Here is a 19581-nt window from a genome sequence, read left to right on the forward strand (position 1 = left end):
CAGCAGCAGAACGTGTGCATTTTACTACCAAGGTACAAGAGGCTAAATGGGCGGTGATAATTAAATTGCACAGTGTATCTTCCTTGCACATGCTAATTTGTACAAAAAGGTCTCATTTTAATGTATAAATTCAGTGTTTACTTTAAAATGTTCTTTGTCATTATTTTCTTTTGAAATGTTTATGTACAGGATATATATGCTTTTTGTTGTCCCTTTTATAGTTTTGTGGTCTGCATTTGTGGCCAAATTTTAATGGAATTTATTTATTTTAAATGCCAAAAGTTAATGAGGAAATCAACTCTGCCGAAGTGCTGTTACCTTGATCCAGCTATCCTTTCTGCAGAGTGTTTTGGTGTCTGTGAATCTAGTCCTTGTAGCCCTAGAGTATGTAATAATGTATTTCTAATAATGTGTTTAACAAAAATCATTCCTTATGTAAACAGTGAAAAACAGAATTACAATAATTTTGAGTTTAAAAACACTTTTAAATATACATTTCTCACTGAGTCTACATTTTTCTTTTAGCAGCTTAGCTGGAACCATAGGTAGTAGTGAGTAGCATTCACCACATTTGTCCTCAATCTGACTTGACAGCAAATCACTGAAGTTGCCCATAGGTTTCAGAGGCTTACTGCTTCCTTTTTCCTTCACAAACAATCTGGGGACACTGCCTTGGCAGTTAGGACACTTCTGTCCTAACTGCTTTCTGTCCTCAGGATCTGCTTTCTTTCTCTGTGTAAAATAGAATAGAAATAGTAGGCACAAATAGCTCTATAGTGGCATGTTGCTGCTGACACACAAAAGCTTTCTAGTCCTTTCACCGTAATGAAAACCCTTTTCTGTTACATAGCCTCACAACAAACAGTACATTTTTCTCTCTGTCAGAGTGTAGATTAGAAACCACATCATGCGCTGAAGATAAAAAAGATGGAGAGTCCCTTAAAAGCATCTGCTATCCAGAATTTATACATTATACAAAATGCAATGTTTATATTTTGATATTTTCCACAAAGATTTAAGTATCCTTAGCTTTCATTTTAGTTAATTAAGTTTTAAAAGATTAAAGTCACTCAACTGGGAAAGCCGTGTTATTCTGATGTCTGCCAAGTCTGCGTCTCTAGCGCCTAGCTCCTCTGAGCCCTGGAGTGAATATCCAGGCCCCTCTGAATTTCATCAGGGTGATGGTAAGGGAGATGGTGATTAGAGGTCCTGTGTCCTGAGCACTCCCTTTCTGCCATACGGTGCTCTGAGTGCTCGCCCTGTGTCAGTTCAGCCAGTCCTTGCAGGAACTCCGTGGGGTGTGCAGTTTCCTATCCCTCCTTTACAAATGAGGGACCTGAGGCCCGGAGTGACTCAGCGACTTGCTGCAGTCGCACTTTCAGTAAGCTGTGGTCCTGGGATTTGTAGCCAGGAGACTGGACTGCAGGTGACCTACCTTTAACCACCGTACCACACACACATCCTCTCTGAGGCTGGCTAACAGGCATCTTGGTGAAACTCCTCCCCATCCACAGGTCTCCATCCAGTGTTCCTCCCCATCCAATGCCTATCTTACCCTCACACTTTGCATCAGTAAGTCTTGGCCTAAATCTGACCTTTTCTCCCACTCCTATCATTAACATCAAGCCCAAGCCGTCTCCACCTCGACTTAAGTAACCACCTGGATAACTGGGTTCGAGAGGAACTAGCCTCTAAACCAGTCTCTCTCTTTTCACTGAGCTCTCTTACACTCTGTCCTGCACCATGCAGCCAGAGTGACCTCAGTGAAATATAAATCCTCTCAAGTCTTTAGGTGAGCCCTTGCTCACCTTCCCCTCATAGCTCCCCTTTCCCATTCCAGGATGAAATGTAAAGTCTTTACTCATGTGATCTGACTCTTGTTTACCTTACCCACCTGTCACCTTTCACTCTTTCTCCTTTCATTCTCGTCACATTTGTCTTCATTCTGTTCCTTGATCTCACCCATCTTGTTCCTGTCTGAACCTTCATCTTACTGTTCTTTTGGCCTGACTACTCTTCTCCCAGTTCCTCCAGGTCTTTTTTTTAGAAAATACAGTTCAAGCCTTTGCTTAAATAGTGGTTCTGTCATGATGTTATTTACTTAAAAAAATAAAGTAAAATAACTTTAAGCTCTTATGTGGCTTTTTTCTTTGAAGCCCTATTATGCCTTGAAACTATATAGTTATACACTTACTATTTTTTAACTTAAATTTTTAAACTTATGATCCATATGTGATTCCTAGAGTTAGATCATGTTTTACCCACTATGTAAAATGATGTCGTGTTACTCATGTTACAGGAGTGAATTTGATGGAGATTTACAATCCCAACTTCTAAGTAAAGCCAATGAAGAAGATAAAAACTGTAGCAGAGCTCTCTCTGTGGTAAGCACTGTTGTTCGAGCTGCAAAAGACCTCTTGCACAGAGCTCTTGCTGTAGACGGTAAGATTGTTTTTTTACTTCCTTAATAGTGATATTTTAGATTCTTTATTCTCCATCTTATGTGCAGAGTTACTAAAGAAGAACTACTTTGTAAAATCCCAGAGTGATCCCTTATGGGTCTGCACATATACACATATTCATTTTGGATCAGCCATGCTCTCCATACACTAATGCAAAATTTGTTAGAATGTTCCAAAGCAGTTATTTTACACTGTAGTTTTCTGAGTTAGCCCATTAGGAGGAAAACTCTTAATTGAGTCTTTGCTTCTTTTAGTAGTTTAAAAAACAATTTTTTGTTTTCCACTTTAGACCTGGTTTTTCTTCTATAATAGCATCACCATGCATCCAAAGGTCTGAGCAACCCCAAACATCTTTCCAGATTCACTTATCTAAATTGAGTTTTGCAAGTTCTTCCCCTGGAAACTCTCCAGTTTCTATTCTCTCTATCTGTTCTCCCATAGTTCAGGCTGCTGTAGTTCAAGCACACATCCTCTTTTTCATGGGTGGATAACATCCTAATAATCTCCCTGCCACCTTTTCCCCACTGCCACACTGCAGCAGAGTTAAATTTACAAAAACCTTACTGTTCACTATAACACTTGTTCCTAAATGTAGTTGCATGTCAAAATCACGTGAGAAACTTGCTGGAAATAAAGAGTATTTGGTCTATCCAAACCAGTAGCTTAGGCTGGATGAGGAAACTATATTTTTTACCTCAGTGCCCAGCCTGTTCTGATGCTACAGCAGATGTAGAAAAAAATATCTAGAAATAATTGTCCCTTAATAGAGAGGTCTTCAGCTTATCTTCCTAGCACCATTCTCATGGAAAAATAAAATGTCCATCAGCACAGTGCTTTCCTTTGGAAGCATAGAAGGCAGTGTAGCTAATAACAGCAAACATTTTTGGAGTATTAACTATGTCTGCAGGCATTCTTTAAGCATTTTACAGGTGTTAACTCACTGAATCATCACAACATCTAATGAGGAAAGTATGTTATCCTCCATTACAGTTGAGTAACCTGCACACAAAGATTATGTTGTTTGCCTGGCTTCAGACGTGTTGCTGTGTATGGCACCAAGAGTACTGGTTTAACATCATGACTGTAACCCTGAGGTCTAATTCCAGTTCTGTCATTTTACAGATATATGATTTTGGATAAGGTACTTAAACACTATGTGCCTTGGTTTCCACTTCTAAACAAGGGGCGATAATAAAGAACCTTACTGTAAGGATTAATGGAGATAATGAGTGGAGAACCCTTAGAATAGTGCCAGGTCCTTGATAAGCACTTGGTCAATGTCAACTATAATTTTCCTCAGAAAACTAGAATATAGGTTTAGTACAGTTGTATATATGTTACAGTGAAATTGCTTTCTAACTGTAGTTTTAATGCCTTTTTTAGCTGATGACATTCCAGAACTGCTTAGCTCTTCCAGTCTGTTTTCCATGCTGCTTCCCCTTATTATAGCCTACATAGGACCAGTAGCTGCTGCTATTCCTAAGGTGTGTGATTCAATTCTCTAACTTTGAATCTTTTTTTGCAAATGTAATTTTATTTAGACTTTGTATCTTTCCTTTAAAAATAATCTTTCAGGCATCTGGGTTACAGGTAACAAGTAGATAAACATGTAAATGGTAGAAGTTATTAAACAACTAACTCTGTGATCTTAGTATCGCTTGCTAGTTTACTTTGTAATCGTATTGTTTTGTGATAGTATTACTTTGTAATAGTATTGTTTGTTGGCTTTACATTTGAGGAACTTGGAAATAAGAAATATATTTTAGAATATGATATGTAAGGAAAGCTTAAGTTAACTAAGACCTTTAAAATTTATAATGTTGATGCCAAATCGCCATTTTGTATAAAAATAGCAATGTAAAAAGGTTGTTAAATTGTGAAATATTCAAGACATGGAAGAAATTATAAACTACTGATCCTTTGGCATAATAAATTTTGAGTAAAATCCAATTTACTGCAGATTACAGAAAGGCAGAAGGGTTTAAAAGTATAAACTTGGTTATATTCATGTAACACCTAAGACTTTTAAGCTAAATCTTTTTTTCCCATAGTACAGATTTCTCTTTGAGTGAAAACGTAACTAGAAGAAACTCTAAATGGAAATTCTTAATAATAAGGTTAATCAACAATTACAGTAATTAGTAACTTTAAAGCAACTTTCGCACTTACTATCTCACTTAATCATTCTTTTTTATACTAGGTGGCTGTAGAAGTCTTTGGACTTGTCCAACAGTTACTTCCTTCAGTTGCCATTCTGAATCAGAAGTATGCACCCCCTGCCTTCAATCCTAATCAGTCAACAGATAGTACCACAGGAAATCAACCTGAGCAAGGCCTGTCTGCCTGTACGACCTCTAATCACTATGCTGTCATAGAGAGTGAGCACCCCTATAAGCCTGCATGTGTCATGCACTACAAGGTGAGCACTGATTCCTAGGAACAGTTTAAACTTAAAACCTGATTTGATGTTCTATATTGATATCTTAAAGGATACTTAGCCTCTGTTCAGAAGTGTAACTTCTGTGCATAGGGAATCAGCAGGTGGTTAGCACTGTCAAGCACACAAAAGGGTTTAAGACAGAATTTTTACTGTTAAATAGTATACTTTTATGGGGTTTATGAAAGTTATTTTCATATCTTTTTGTAAGTACAAGGCTGTGTGTAATGCTCAACTGCACATTGTATATCATAATAGTGGATATAAGCATTGACATTGAAAAAAAAATCACATATTTGGGGCATTCCTGGTGGTCCAGTCATTGAGTCTCCACCTTCCAGTGAGGGTTGCAGGTTTGATACCTGGTCAGGGAGCTAGGATCCCACATGCATCAGAGCCAAAAAAAGGCATTGAAAAACAGAAGGAATACTGTAACAAATTCAGTAAAAATTTTTAAAAATAATAAGTGAAAATCAATTTTTTTGGACTGATATTGTTTGTACCACAGCCTGATCTCTGAAAATTTATATACCCAGTGCAGGATTTATAATACTACACACAATGTTAAAATGTACATATAAAATAGAGTACTCAAAATCCTATTCCTTGCTTTCTAAATTGTATCATTTAAATTAAGGGGGAGAAAGAGAGTTTGTCCACATAAGTTTACGTTTTGGTACTCAGTCACTCAGTCATGTCCAATTCTTTGTGACCCCAAGGACTATAACCTGCCAGGCTCCTCTGCCCATGGAATTTTCCAGGCAAAAACACTGGAGCGGGTTGCCATTTCCTACTCCAGGGGATCTTCCCAACCCAGGGATTCAACCCATGTCTCTTGTATCTCCTGCATTGGCAGGTGTATTCTTTACCATTTGTAAAATATTCAGCTCTTTGTTGTAGAATATGGTAAACATATGAAAAGATGCACCAGTGTAGTTTAGCCCATTTGTGCATCATCCCAGTTACCAGTGATCAACTATTGGTCAAACTCTTATTTATTCCCCACTCTCTTTGTCCCTTCTCATATTGTATTAAGGGCTTCTCAGGTGGTTCATTGGTAAAATATCTGCCTGACAATGCAGGAGATGTAGGTTTGATCCCTGGGTCAGGAAGATCCCTTCGAGGAGGAAATGGCAACCCACTCCAGTATTCTTGCCTGGGAAATCCCATGGACAGAGGGCTACAGTCCACTGGGTTGCAAAAGAGTCACACGTGACTTAGTGACTAAACGGTAACAATATAGTTTTAAAGCATATTCATGGATGTTTTTGTATCTCTAAAAATGTAAGGACCTATAAAAAATAATGTCTTTGTCACTCTTTAAACTAATAATTCCTTCATGTTGTTGTATATGTACATTTTAAAATATTTGAATTAGAATCCAAATGAGATTCATACATTATGATTGGTTGTGTCTCTTAAGTCTCTTTAATCTGTTGTTCCCCTTCCATCTCTCTGTTTTTTGTTTCCTTCAATTTTATTTAAGAAATTGGACTGTGTGTTTTTTTGAAAGACTCCTCCTGAGTCCTTTAGACACACCCCCTTGTAGTCATCCTTAAGGACACTAGCATCCTTACTGTCTGGTATAAGATGTTATAGGCTCTGGTATAAGATGTTGTAAGAGGCTTACACATTTCTGCCTCAATCTGAAACCTGCCATTTTTTCAAAGTGCTGTGGTTTGAACATTTGCCATTTTTCCCATCGGTGTTCATAGAATTTTTTTAAACCCAGACTGGGCTTCCCTGGTGGCTCAGCAGTAAAGAATCTTCCAGCAGTGCAGGTGCCTGAGGAGATGCAGGTTCAATCCCTGGATCAGGAAGATCCCCTGGAGAAGGAAATGGTAACCCACTCCAGTGGGTGAATCCCATGGACAGAGAAGCCTGGTGGGCTACAGTTCACGGGGTCGCAGAGAGTCAGGCACAACTGAAGTGACTTAGCACGCACGCACAGGATCCTCTCCGATTCAAACATGGATTTAGTTGTTAGGCCACTTCTGTCTTTTTAATCTGAAAGAGTTCCTCAGCCTCTCTTCATCTTTTATGATATTGGCATTTTTGAAGAATACAATCAGTGTTTTATTTGTATTTCATTGATTGTTTTTTAATGATTAGACTCCGGTTGTGCATTTTGGGTGGCAACCTGTCGTGTTCTCCTCAGTGTATCCCATCAGGAAGTACTTAGTCACTTGATTAAGATGACAGTTCCACCAAAAAAAAAGCATCTTTTTTTTTTTCCTTTGAAAATGTCTATGGGTAGATATCCATGAGTTAGAGACTGTGTAAAAAATACTGTCTTTCAACAAATTTTAGCACCATTTGGTTATTCTAGGGCTTCCCTGGTGGCTCAGACGGTAAAGCTATCTGTAATGTAGGTCTGTGTGTTTGTCTATCTGTAATGCAGGTGACCTGGGTTCGATCCCTGGATTGGGAAGATCCTCTGGAGAAGGAAATGGCCCCCCATTCCAGTATTCTTGCCTGGAAAATCCCATGGACAGAGAAGCTGGGTGGGCTGCTGTCCATGGGGTTGCAAAGAGTCGGACACGAATGAGCGACTTCACTTTCACTTTGGTTATTCTTACCCAAATCATTTACTGCTATGGTAGCTGCAAGACGGTGGCTTTCTAATTCTGTTTTTCCCCCCAGCTGGTGTTCTGTTGTAAAGGAGAGTTTCCCACCCCTTCTACTTTAAAAAGTGTGTTCATTTATATATTTATTGCATGTGTTTATACCAGTATGTACTCAGAGATCCTCTTTTTGCTCAGTGTTACAATATTGTGCTGTCATTCAGTCTGATGCTCAAATTTCAGTTGATTTGGTCAGGGGAATTCTGTTCAAACTAGATTCTGTGTCCTTTTCCTGTGTTTTCATCAGTTTTTGAGCACTTCTTGCTAGCTCCAATCAAAACTGCTGAGGTATTTTCTTCATACCATTTTCGTCTATGTATGCCACTATAAAAATTAAAAATACTACTTAAACAGTTTATTTGCAGTGTTTTTGATATTAACCCTGCTGCTGCTAAGTCGCATCAGTCGTGTCCGACTCTGTGTGACCCCATAGACGGCAGCCTACCAGGCTCCGCGTCCCTGGGATTCTCCAGGCAAGAACACTGGAGTGGGTTGCCATTTCCTTCTCCAGTGCGTGAAAGTGAAAAGTGAAAGTGAAGTCGCTCAGTCGTGTCCAACTCTCAGCGACCCCATGGACTGCAGCCTACCAGGCTCCTCTGTCCATGGGATTTTCCAGGCAAGAGTACTGGAGTGGGGTGCCATTGCCTTCTCCGATATTAACCTTGTTAGCATTAATATAATCCAAGTACTTTATTCAGAAGTTGTTTGGAGTAGTTCTTTTTATATATATGTGTGGGTGACTACATGATTAGTTTAATATAAAGTTAGTCTTGTTTATTTGTACTTAATTTTTATGAGTTTTTCCTCTGCCCCACTTGACTTAATATTAGTTTTAAACTATGTGAAATACTAATATAGCTACAGAAATAAAATTATGTAAAGCAACATACTCAGAATTGTAAGTCCTTTTCCTTCTCTGCTTCTGCTTTACTCCAGTAAGTATCATGGTTTATCCTTACTGCATTCTTTTTTGGAAAAAAATCAGAAAGATTGATTTAGATGTAGTCTTATTTTCTTTTTTTTTTTTAATAGCACACTATATATACTACTTTGTACTTCGCTTTTTAAAAGTAACACTGTGTAAAAATCTCTCCATATCCATTTGCAGAGATCATCCTCATTCCTTTTTACGACTTCGTAGTGCTCCACTGTTGTCAAGGTGTATCATAGTCTTTGAGCCAGTCTGGTGTGTGAGCATGTGGGGTGTTTTCTTTTTTTTTGCAATGAATAAACTGTGCATATGGTTGGGATTTTTTGGTTTGTTTTTGTTTCCATATTGTTAGAAGCATATCTTCAAACTAAACTTCTGGAGGTAGGGTTGCTGGCTTAAGCAAAGAATGAGGAGCCTTGTGCTTGGTATATCTGGAGTTGCTGATTCAGACGGTGAATGCATATGTAGTTTTGCTAGATGTTGACAGTTCCCTTCCATTGAAGTTATGGCTTTTTGTGTCCCACCAACAATATATGGGAATGCTTATTTTCTCATGGCCTCCCCACAGGAGTATGTGTTTAAATCTGGAAGCTTCTGCCAACATAATGGGAAGAATGTTGGGAAAATGGTGCCTGTTTAGTTTTAATTTACATTTATGTTACTGTGAACTAAGTTGAGCTTTTTATTTAAGGATTATAAAAAATCCTTTACTAAATATAGTCTAAAGTAAATTTTTTTAGATTAATATCATACTTGGGAAATTTCTTAAGGTTTATGTCATGTCCTGCAACCAATTCATAGTTTACTACTTGACGTGGTCCTGCTTAACTGTAATTTGCTGCAATTACAGAGTTCCTTCTGCTATGATGATGACAGAATCTTTAAAATGGCCTTAAAAATACATGTAATTATGTGCCATCATAAACTCCTGCGTACAGTAAAATTTTAGGATAGAAGGCTATAAAAATCAAGGCTTTTATCAAGTGTATAAGTATGTGTGTTTATATTCTCATAATATTTGAAGTTGCAAAGTTTTTTTGGTTAATGAGAAGAAGCATTTGCATTAGGTACTATGAATGATAGATAACCTAAAAGTGACTAAAACCTTACATTTTAATGATTTATTCATTTCCATCAATGTATCTTTATTACCTATCCAATTACATTGTCAGTTACCTACCTATATTCCTTAAGTGCATACTGACTCAAATGGAAAATTTATTATTTAAATAAGCTCTTCCACAGGAAAATCAGATAGCTTATTTTTTTCAGAAATTAAGCAGTTTTGTAATTGTTTTTTTAATGATATCAGTATGTACTTAAACACAGTGCAGTATCAACCACTTATTAGATAGAAAACAATAGATAATACAGCGGGAGAGCAGAGACAGTTGATACTGACCATTAATACCTTGGTTTCTGATCACTTAATTCTTAAAATTTTACAGTATTAATTCCTTACTTAACATTAATGTTACAGTAAGTTGAAGGGATCATCTTTCCAGTATGATGTCCTATTTCTAAACTAGACCAGAAGCTAAAACCTGATTCTTCTTATGCAAGTGGCCTCTTGTCTGTTGACCTCAGGTGACATTCCCAGAGTGTGTGCGGTGGATGACACTCGAGTTTGACCCTCAGTGTGGCACTGCACAGTCAGAAGACGTCCTCCGTTTGTTGATCCCCATTAGAACTGTTCAGAATTCAGGATATGGACCAAAGTTGACAGCTGTTCATGAAAATCTGAATTCCTGGATAGAACTAAAGAAATTTTCAGGGTCCTCTGGGTGGCCTACTATGGTTTTAGTGTTGCCAGGTAAGTTTCTTTTGTTTTTTTGTCTTATTTTGTTTTATATGGTAAAATACATGCATTTATGAGAATTATGTTTAGTAAAGACACGCTATTGAAAATCTTTATTTAATTTTCAGAAGAATGTCTTCAAGACCTCTTCTGTATCTAGATTGCAGTTGATTAGTGAAGAAGACTCTCTGGGCACTGGACATAACATGACCAAGGTTTAGAAAAGAGACTGTTCTGAGAATCTTGTGAGAAAAGATTAGCTTGTCCAAAGAAAGTGTGTCAGTCACTCAGTTGCGTGTGGCTCTTTGTGACCCCATAGACTGTAGCCCTCCAGGCTCCTCTGTCCATGGGTTTCTCCAGGGAAGAGTACTGGAGTGCGTTGCCATGTCCTCTCTGGGGGGTCATCCTGACCCATGGACCGAATCCAGGTCTCCTGAACTGCAGGCAGATTCTTTACTGTCTGAGCTGCCAGGGAAGCTTGACCAAAGCAGAGAGTTAATACTGAGGCCAAACTATAGAAAAAATTAGATTCGGTGTTTATTTTCCCAGTAAGTGTTCAATTTTAAAAAGTTGCTGAAGACTTCTTTGTTTCAAGAGAGCTAGTGATCCATGGAGCCCACTAAGTTATGTAAAGCTTTGTTTTCAAGCTTGAAGAGTATTTGTGGACAGGTGGGTGCCACAGATTTGTTATTGTAGTCTGTTGTTTTTTTAACCACTTAATCATAAGTTAAGTGATCTTGTGATCTTGCAAACTGTTTTTTTAACCACTTAATCATAAGTTAAGTGATCCTGTGATCTTGTAAACTGAGAGCCAGTTCGAGTTCAGAAACTTCTTTCTTCTGATCTGACCTGCCGTGTTTGTTTGTGAAGAGATCAAAGCCAGATTCCAGCTTAGAAAAAAGGCTGATCCAGGTCACCTCAGTTGGAGAAGGAAATGGCAACCCATTCCAGTATTCTTCCTAGGAAAATCCCATGGACAGAGGTGCCTGGTGGGCTACAGTCTGTGGGATCACAAAGGGTTGGACATGACTGAGCTACTTACACACAGAGGTCACTTCAGTAATTGACAGATAATTGACAATGATAGCTCATGTAACTTACTTAGGACATGTGATTAAGGAGAATTAAATCATAAAAATGACAACCTGGTATGGTTTTATTGTTTCTAGTGTTGTTTTTAGCACAGTTTTGTTTAAGTAAATGTAGAAACCCCAAAAGCAAATACAGTATTTAGTGCATGTGTGTTCAAGTCATGTCCAACTCTTTTGCGACCTCATGGACTGTAGTCCAACAAGCTTCTCTGTCCATGGGATTTTCCAGGCAAGAATACTAGAGTGGGTTGCCATTTCCTTCTCCAGGAGATCTTCCCTACCCAGGGGTCAAATCCAAGTTTCTTACAACTCCTGCATTGGCAGATGAATTCTTTACCACTGTGCCACCTAGGAAGCCTGATTTGTATTGCTACCTATCTTGAGATGGATGAAAGTAAGGAGATTTTAATAAAGTTGTTTCAGATTTTGAACTCAGTGTTAGTTTTTTTTCTTAGGGAACGAGGCCCTTTTTTCATTGGAGACTGCATCAGATTATGTGAAAGATGACAAAGCTTCTTTCTATGGTTTCAAATGTTTTGCAATTGGATATGAGTTTAGCCCTGGACCTGATGAGGTGAGAATGAATTATCTTCTTATTCTGTTGAGGAAGATTGTGTTTCTAAGGGCTACTGTTGACTTGGATTGTGTTTGCTGAATATATTCAAGAAGCCTGAAATTTTATTTTAAGCTAGGGTGTCTAATCTATTTTGTAGTTTAATTTTGTACAAATGAATTGTCTGGTATTGTTGTTTTTAATACGTGGAGAGATCAGAGTCTGTGCAGCATGACCCAGCCTTTAAAGACAGTATAATCATGCCTGTTCCAAACCTGGTTGGTGACTGTACCTTTCTAAGTGATTTTTTTTTTTTTAATGAAAATATTGATTTATTTTCTCTTTCTTTTTTTTTTTTTTACTTTATAATACTGTACTGGTTTTGCCATACATCAACATGAATCTGCCACGGGTGCTAATTTCACAATGGCACTAACTTAATATCTGTCGTAAAGATTTCAAGTAGTACTGTTTAAAAAAAAAGTTAAGGTGAAACAGTGATCATGTTCCATCAAAGTAATAAATGAAAAATCCTTTGGACTATGAGCTGTTGGTCTAGAACTTTTTGGTCTGAAACAGTATAACCAATGTGAGACATAATATTGAATCTCTTACACTCTTAATTAACCATTAGCTGCTAACACATGCTTCCTTTTCGTTTGAAACGTTATGCTGGAATGCAAGTCACGTTTTTTTGATAGTCCACATCATCTCTCAAAAATTCTTTTGGACTCTGTGGGAGAGGGAGAGGGTGCGATGATTTGGGAGAATGGCATTGAAACATGTATAATATCATATGTGAAACGAATCGCCAGTCCAGGTTCAGTGCATGATACTGGATGCTTGGGGCTGGTGCACTGGGACAACCAGGAGGGGTGATACGGGGAGAGGGGAGGCAGGGGGGTTCAGGATGGGGAACACATGTATACCTGTGGCAGATTCATGTTGATGTATGGCAGAACCAATACAGTATTGTGAAGTGATTAACCTCCAATTAAAATAAATAAATAAGTTTATATTTTTAAAAAATTGCATCTTCCAAACAGTTTTTACAGCATCTGATTTTTTTCAATTCTCCAGGGAGTCATTCAGTTGGAAAAAGAACTAGCTAATCTTGGTGGGGTTTGTGCAGCAGCTTTGATGAAAAAGGATCTAGCACTTCCTGTTGGTAAGTGTGATCTTGTACTAGGTATTTATGATTCTTTTAAAAGTTACAAAATTATGAATAGAATGTTTATTGAAAAACATCCTAAAAATAGCAAAATGAATTTAACAGTCACATATATTCATAGGCAGCTGCTTACTATACTGGAGACAATGAGACATTTGTGTTGTATTCATATGAGGGAAATTGGTACAACCTCTTTGAAGAAAATTCATCAATAGCTATTCAAATTGTATATAAATATACCTTTTGATATAGCATTTTTATACATATTTACACAAATACTCAAAAACATATATTATAAGAGATTAATATATCAGTACTTGTGGTTATAAAACCTAGGAGCAACCAAAATGTTTGTCAGTTGGGAACTGTTCAGTCAGCGATGGTATATCTATATAAAACAAATGTAAGTAGCTGTTAAAATACAGTTACAAAAAAGTAAACCTTTATGTCCAGGCCAAGAAAGATGTCCAGATTATATAATTATATGATGTTCATTTTTTTGAACATCATATTGTATACATATATGTAAATATATATGTATGTTCCCGTGTATGTAGGTTGACACATACATACATACAATGCTTATTTGCATACAGAGTTTTTAGAACAATACATAGGAAACTGGTGATACTCTTTGTCTTTGAAAGGGGATGGTGGCAGAATTTTTTATTCTGCATTTCTGTATAATTCAAATATTTCCCTTTGAACATGTATCAGTTTGGTTATAATATTTTATAAGTTCATTAAGCTATCAGAGAAAATTCAATAAATGTTCTACATCAAGCAGTAAAGCAGAAGATGGTTAGAGAATACAGTCACTGTCTTGGGCTTTCCTGTCAGTAACTGTTGTTTACTAAATGTGAGGTTCTTCTGTAATATAACTGAAAAAGAGGTTCTGAATAATCAGTTTCCTTTTAAAGGTGTATGTAAATGTAATATCTATCATTTGATACACTTGCTGGGTGCCTTTTTTAGTATTGTCTTGAGATTTACAGCTTATATTCACACTGAAAATAAGCGTTTTAAAATTTAAACCACTGAGATTTTTCCAAAATGATAATAGTTCTCTTCAATTTGGAATATCAAATTTTTGGAGAACATGTATGAATGCAGAAGACTCGAAAGTTAAATGAAACATTGATATATTTTGGTAAACCTTTTCATTTACATACCAGGTAATGAATTAGAGGAGGATCTTGAAATTCTTGAAGAGGCTGCTTTACAGGTATTGTCCTCAATAATTATAAGGATAAACTTTGTGCATTAATTTTAAGCCAAATTTTCACTCAAATCAACCTTGTTTTTCTTGAGCATAGCACTCATTCGTTGAGTATTTCATCCTACAATTGGCAGTTATAAAGATAAATAACTCATAATTGCTCCCCTTGATGGAATCAACCCCTGTGTGAGCCCTTACTGAACTGCACGGTGGGTGTTGACTCTGGAGTGAGATGTAAGCCCCGCTGGAGGAAGAAGAGCTACCAAGTGCCAAGGGCCCAGAGGAGGGTTTTGTCCAGTGGTGGACATTTAAATTAGATCTTGAAAGAAGTTTTATTTACCAGTTAGAAAAAAGATGTTAGTAATAGTAATCGAAATAATATCTATAGAGCAACTTTATAGTTTACCATATACTGTACTGATGTGCTCAGTCGTGGCTGACTCTGTGACCCCATGGACTGTAGCCCACCAGGCTCCTCTGTCTGTGGAATTTTCCAAGCAGGAATACTAGAGTGGGTTGCCATTTCCTTCTCCAGTAGTTTGCCATATCTTTGACATTATCTGTCTATTTCTGCAGTTGCACTTTGAAATCACTATTTTCTCTTGTATCTGACAATTATATCAGTTCAGAGAAGTTTTGATTTATCTAAGAATTCAGCCAACTGGGGGATCGAGGCTGGTATCCAGGTCTTCTAATACTTACAGTGGTTTACATGTTATTTATTTTCTGAAATGATTGCAGCAGTAATAATAAAAACAAACATTTATGACTTTTAACTTTATCAGTTACTATTCCAAACAGTTTTATATTTTAAAATCATTTAGTCCTTACAACAGCCCTATGAAGTAGGAACTCCTAACTATAGATAAGGAAACTGAGATAAAAACAACTTAAATAACTGGCTCAGAATCACACAGCTGGTGAGCAGCTGGTCTAGAGTTTGACCTTTGGCAATTTGGTGACAAAGTCTATGACCTTGATCACTGTGCTCTAATTGTAGGGAGCCATGGTGTCCTCGATAATGTTAAGAAACTTATGTTTTTTAAAATCCCACCAGCTTTTGCTTTTCCTTTTAGAAAAGTTAAATCTCTGTATCTTAAGATACAAAAATAAAAGTTAATTAAAATAATGTTTAATGAACATGCTGTGTGTCATATAGCATTCTAGCTAAGGAAATCCATCAAGTAGCTCATCATCCCAGGTATTATGGCTTATAGAATGTTATTTAGGCCAGATATGAGGAGATCTTTATTGTGCTTCTGTAAAGAAAAAAGTGATGTCCCAAATTACACACCTTTTTGGCATGTAAGGTAGTCGTTGTGATGGTCTAACATACATTAAACACCCATTGCTTGTTAGGCAGATGGTGAGCATTTAAATGTGTTGTGTGTATATACTTAGTTGCATAGTCATGCCAATTCTTTGCAACCTCATGGACTGCAGCCCACCAGGCTCCTCTATTCATGGAATTTTCCAGGCAAGAATACTGGAGCAGATTGCCATTTCTTCCTCCAGGAATCTTCCTGACGCAGGGATCAAACCTACACCTCTTCGCATCTCCTGCATTGGCAGGCAGATTCTTTACCACTGCGTCACCTAGGAAGCCCCATTTAAATGCGTTATTTAAATTGTATAATAACTACAAGAGATCATTTGATCACCAGTTTATACCTTTCAGTGATTCAGGAATGGTCTGTAACTTGTTAGCTCAAGAGGACATAGCAATAACTTGTCCAAAGTCTGAATTTTAACTTGTCCATTTGTTATTAAAGATTATGATTTTGAAATTGCATGGTTCATAAAAGCAGAAGTTACTGTTGTAGAAATTGAAAGAACTGGAAATATAATAGTTTTCCATGAAAAATATTTTGTTTTGAAATTTATTATACAGTCATTAAGATTTTTCTAGAGTTTTAGCACTTATAGCAAGTCTTTCTAAAATGTTAGGCGTGCTTCTCATCTAGTTGAGAGCTAAAATTTCTGTTTCATCTGCCCTTTTTCCTTAACTTTAATAAGGCTTACACAGGCTAATGCAGTGTATGTGCAGCCACAGTCAGGCTTCCATCAACTTTTTGCCTGAGTCAAGACCTTGGTACCCACCTGCCCAAGAGCACAGACACAGCCTACCCAAGAGAACCACCAGTAATGGAGACACAGAAAACGGGCAACCTCTGCAGCTGTCTTCAGAGGGGAGCCCTGGTCCCGACACACGGAGATGTGACACGTGCAGGGAAACGTGGAGAGCGTGGGTAGGGGGAGATGCAGCGTTAGCTCTAACCTGCAACACTCAGATAAATCGCTTCCTTTTGTGAGCGGAATGAAACTGGAAGTATTACTCCGAGTGTTTCCCTGCTGGAAGTTTTCTACTGTACAGAGTAAAGGAGCACTGGGACATGAGGAGAAAACGATTTCCCAAAAAAGGCCTATCTAAAATTGGGTGTAAATTCAAAACAATCTGTGATTTAAGTTTTATATTATAAAATATAAATGTTCTCTTTTACCCAACAGGTGTGCAAAACCCATTCTGGTATTCTTGGAAAGGGTTTAGCTCTTTCTCATTCACCAACTATATTGGAGGCACTAGAAGGAAACTTACCACTTCAAATCCAGAGCAATGAACAGTCCTTTCTGGACGATTTTATCGCTTGTGTTCCAGGATCAAGTGGTGGAAGGCTTGCGAGGTAATGCACTCCTAAGTCCTACAGTGATTTTCCTCCAGGGCTTACCTTAGTTTTCATTTCTGAAGAGAAAGGAGAGGAGTCATTAGGATGTTACAGTGCTACCTAAAATAATGTAGTTTATGTGTTTTGGACTCTCTGAAATATAAAGTAGTAGTTAATATTTCAGTATATTTTAAAAATATATAATAATTGTTAAAAATATATAGACTACATGGTAAAATAGAGAAGTCTGGAATTTGATGGTAATATTTAATATCTATACTACTAAATTTGTCACTATATTTGTCTTAATATGAGGATTTTTTCCAAATCTACAGTTAATGCAGATATAAATTAAGAATTTAAATCAGGTAATTTAAGATTATAGAGTTCTCGTTTATTTTGTTGCTATTTGCTTTTTTTGAGGGTGCGCTAATATGCTGACTTTAGTAATTTCACTAGGAAATATGCCTCAGAGAGTAAAGAATCCACCTGCAATGTGGGAGACCTGGGTTTGATCCCTGGGTTGGGAAGATCCCCAGAGGAGGGCTTGGCAACCCACTCCAGTATTCTTGCCTGGAGAATCACATGGACCAGAGGAGCCTGGCAGGCTAGTCCATGGGGTCGCAAAGAGCCGGACGCGACTGAGTGACTAAGTACACAGCACACACTGCTAGTAAATACAGAAATATGACCCTCTTTCTGGCTTTAATTTTAAAAATACAGAGATTACTCTTTAGTTTTTAAAAACTAAAGTGGTGATTGGAGAAAAATAGAAAACATCTTTTAAGTCAGCCTCACTGCCTTCTTCATGGACCTTTTCATGTAGTATACATCACAATTTACTCCTCAGTCATCTCACAGGACCACTTGAATGCAGATCATGCAAAGAATTCACGCATGGATATCACAAAAAAGCGAATTCGCATGGAAGGAATGGTAGTGAAGGAAAATCGTTACTAAGCTGTGTAAAGAGAAGGTGGTGTATTTCTAACCTTCTGCACCCCAGCAAGCAAAATGTCACTTCTGTTTCTGCTTTGACAGAAATGCTGCTCTTTCCCAGGTCTTCAGGTTGGCAATTAGGCAGACCTTCCCTAAGTAGGGATTCCCTGGTGGGGCTCAAAGGCTAAAGCATCTACCTGCAATGCAGGAGACCTGGGTTCAATCCCTGGGTCAGGAAGATCAGCTGGAGAAGGAAATGGCAACCCATTCCAGTACTCTTGCTTGGGAAATTCCATGGACAGAGAAGCCTGGTAGACTACAGTCCATGGGATCTCAAAGAGTCAGACATGTCTGAGCGACTTCACTTTCACTTTCCTTAAGTAGTGTTATTTGGGACTTCTAAGAATATACAACCTAAATTCATTTTCTTGGTTATTTTAAATCAGCCATAGTTAAAATTTCACACTTTCTGATTTTACAGTTGTTTCTGTTTTATTTGTAATCATCAAAAATCTCATATGCTTTAGCGTATTGAAAGATTGTTGAATCATGACTCCAGGATTCTTGGCCCCCGGAGGAGAAGAATTCAGTCCGGAGCCAGAGACAAGGCTTGATCGCTCAGAGATTTTGTGTAATAAAGTTTTATTAAAGTATAAAGGAGATAGAGAAAGCTTCTGACATAGACATCAGAAGGGGGCAGAAAGAGTACCCCCTTGTTAGTGTTAGCAATGAAGTTATATGCTCTCCAAAGAATCCAAAGAATGTCTGGAGATTGTAAAGACCTCACCAGACCTACTCCCATAATTTACATTTTAAGATAACAGAATTAGCCAGAAGGTTTAATCCAGAGACTGTCCTCAGGCAGGATACATTATTGTTATATAATCCTAAGGAATGTAGAGAAGGAAAAAAAAAGTTTGTCCTTTCTTCCTCCTTGAGGATTCCAGATTCCTCTCTCCTTGGGGACCCCTAGACTTACCAACCTGCCTAGGAAATTGACTCTCTCAATATTTGTTTAATGAATTTGTCATTAATAATTTCCGAGGAAGTTATTAATACTTGTGATCCTTATTGTGCCTGCATACTAAGTCATTTCAGTCGTGTCCGACTCTTTGCAACCGTATGGACCGTAGCCCACCAGGCTTCTCTGTCCATGGGGATTCCCCAGGCAAGAATACTAGAGTGGGTTGCCATACCCTCCTCTAAGGGATCTTCCTGACCCAGGGATCGAACACTATCTCTTAGGTCTCCTGCACTGGCCAGTAGGTTCTTTACCACTGGCACCATCTGGGAAGCCCATGGTCCTTATTACTGAGTTGGAAATGATAATCCTTTTAGCACTTTGTTTAGTATGCTGCTGCTGCTGCTGCTAAGTCACTTCAGTCGTGTCCGACTCTGTGCGACCCCATAGACGGCAGCCTACCAGGCTCCTCTGTCCCTGGGATTCTCCAGGCAAGAACACTGGAGTGGGTTGCCATTTCCTTCTCCAATGCATGAAAGTGAAAAGTGAAAGTGAAGTCACTCAGTTGTGTCTGACCCTCAGCGACCCCATAGACTGCAGCCTTCCAGGCTCCTCCGTCCATGGGATTTTCCAGGCAAGAGTGCTGGAGTAGGGTACCATCGCCTTCTCCTTTGTTTAGTATAGTTTTATTCATTTGGCCTAGTTTCATTTTAATCACTGAAGATATTGATG

The 19581-nt window shown here is 38.0% G+C and overlaps 1 protein-coding gene across 5 annotated transcripts in view; it reads left to right on the forward strand.

The window, feature by feature from the left end:
* MYCBP2 (MYC binding protein 2, E3 ubiquitin protein ligase) overlaps positions 1–19581 on the forward strand; it is a 269075-nt gene that overhangs the window by 157137 nt on the left and 92357 nt on the right. For all 5 annotated transcript variants that reach the window (XM_018056490.1, XM_018056491.1, XM_013968297.2 and 2 more), the window contains 8 exons: positions 2300–2442; positions 3846–3946; positions 4663–4881; positions 10042–10267; positions 11799–11917; positions 12977–13064; positions 14243–14292; positions 16795–16967. In XM_018056490.1, coding sequence (XP_017911979.1) covers positions 2300–2442; positions 3846–3946; positions 4663–4881; positions 10042–10267; positions 11799–11917; positions 12977–13064; positions 14243–14292; positions 16795–16967 — 1119 coding nt within the window. The remainder of the gene's footprint in view (positions 1–2299; positions 2443–3845; positions 3947–4662; positions 4882–10041; positions 10268–11798; positions 11918–12976; positions 13065–14242; positions 14293–16794; positions 16968–19581) is intronic.

This window comes from Capra hircus, chromosome 12, assembly GCF_001704415.2.
Source record: "Capra hircus breed San Clemente chromosome 12, ASM170441v1, whole genome shotgun sequence".
NCBI lineage: Eukaryota > Metazoa > Chordata > Mammalia > Artiodactyla > Bovidae > Capra > Capra hircus.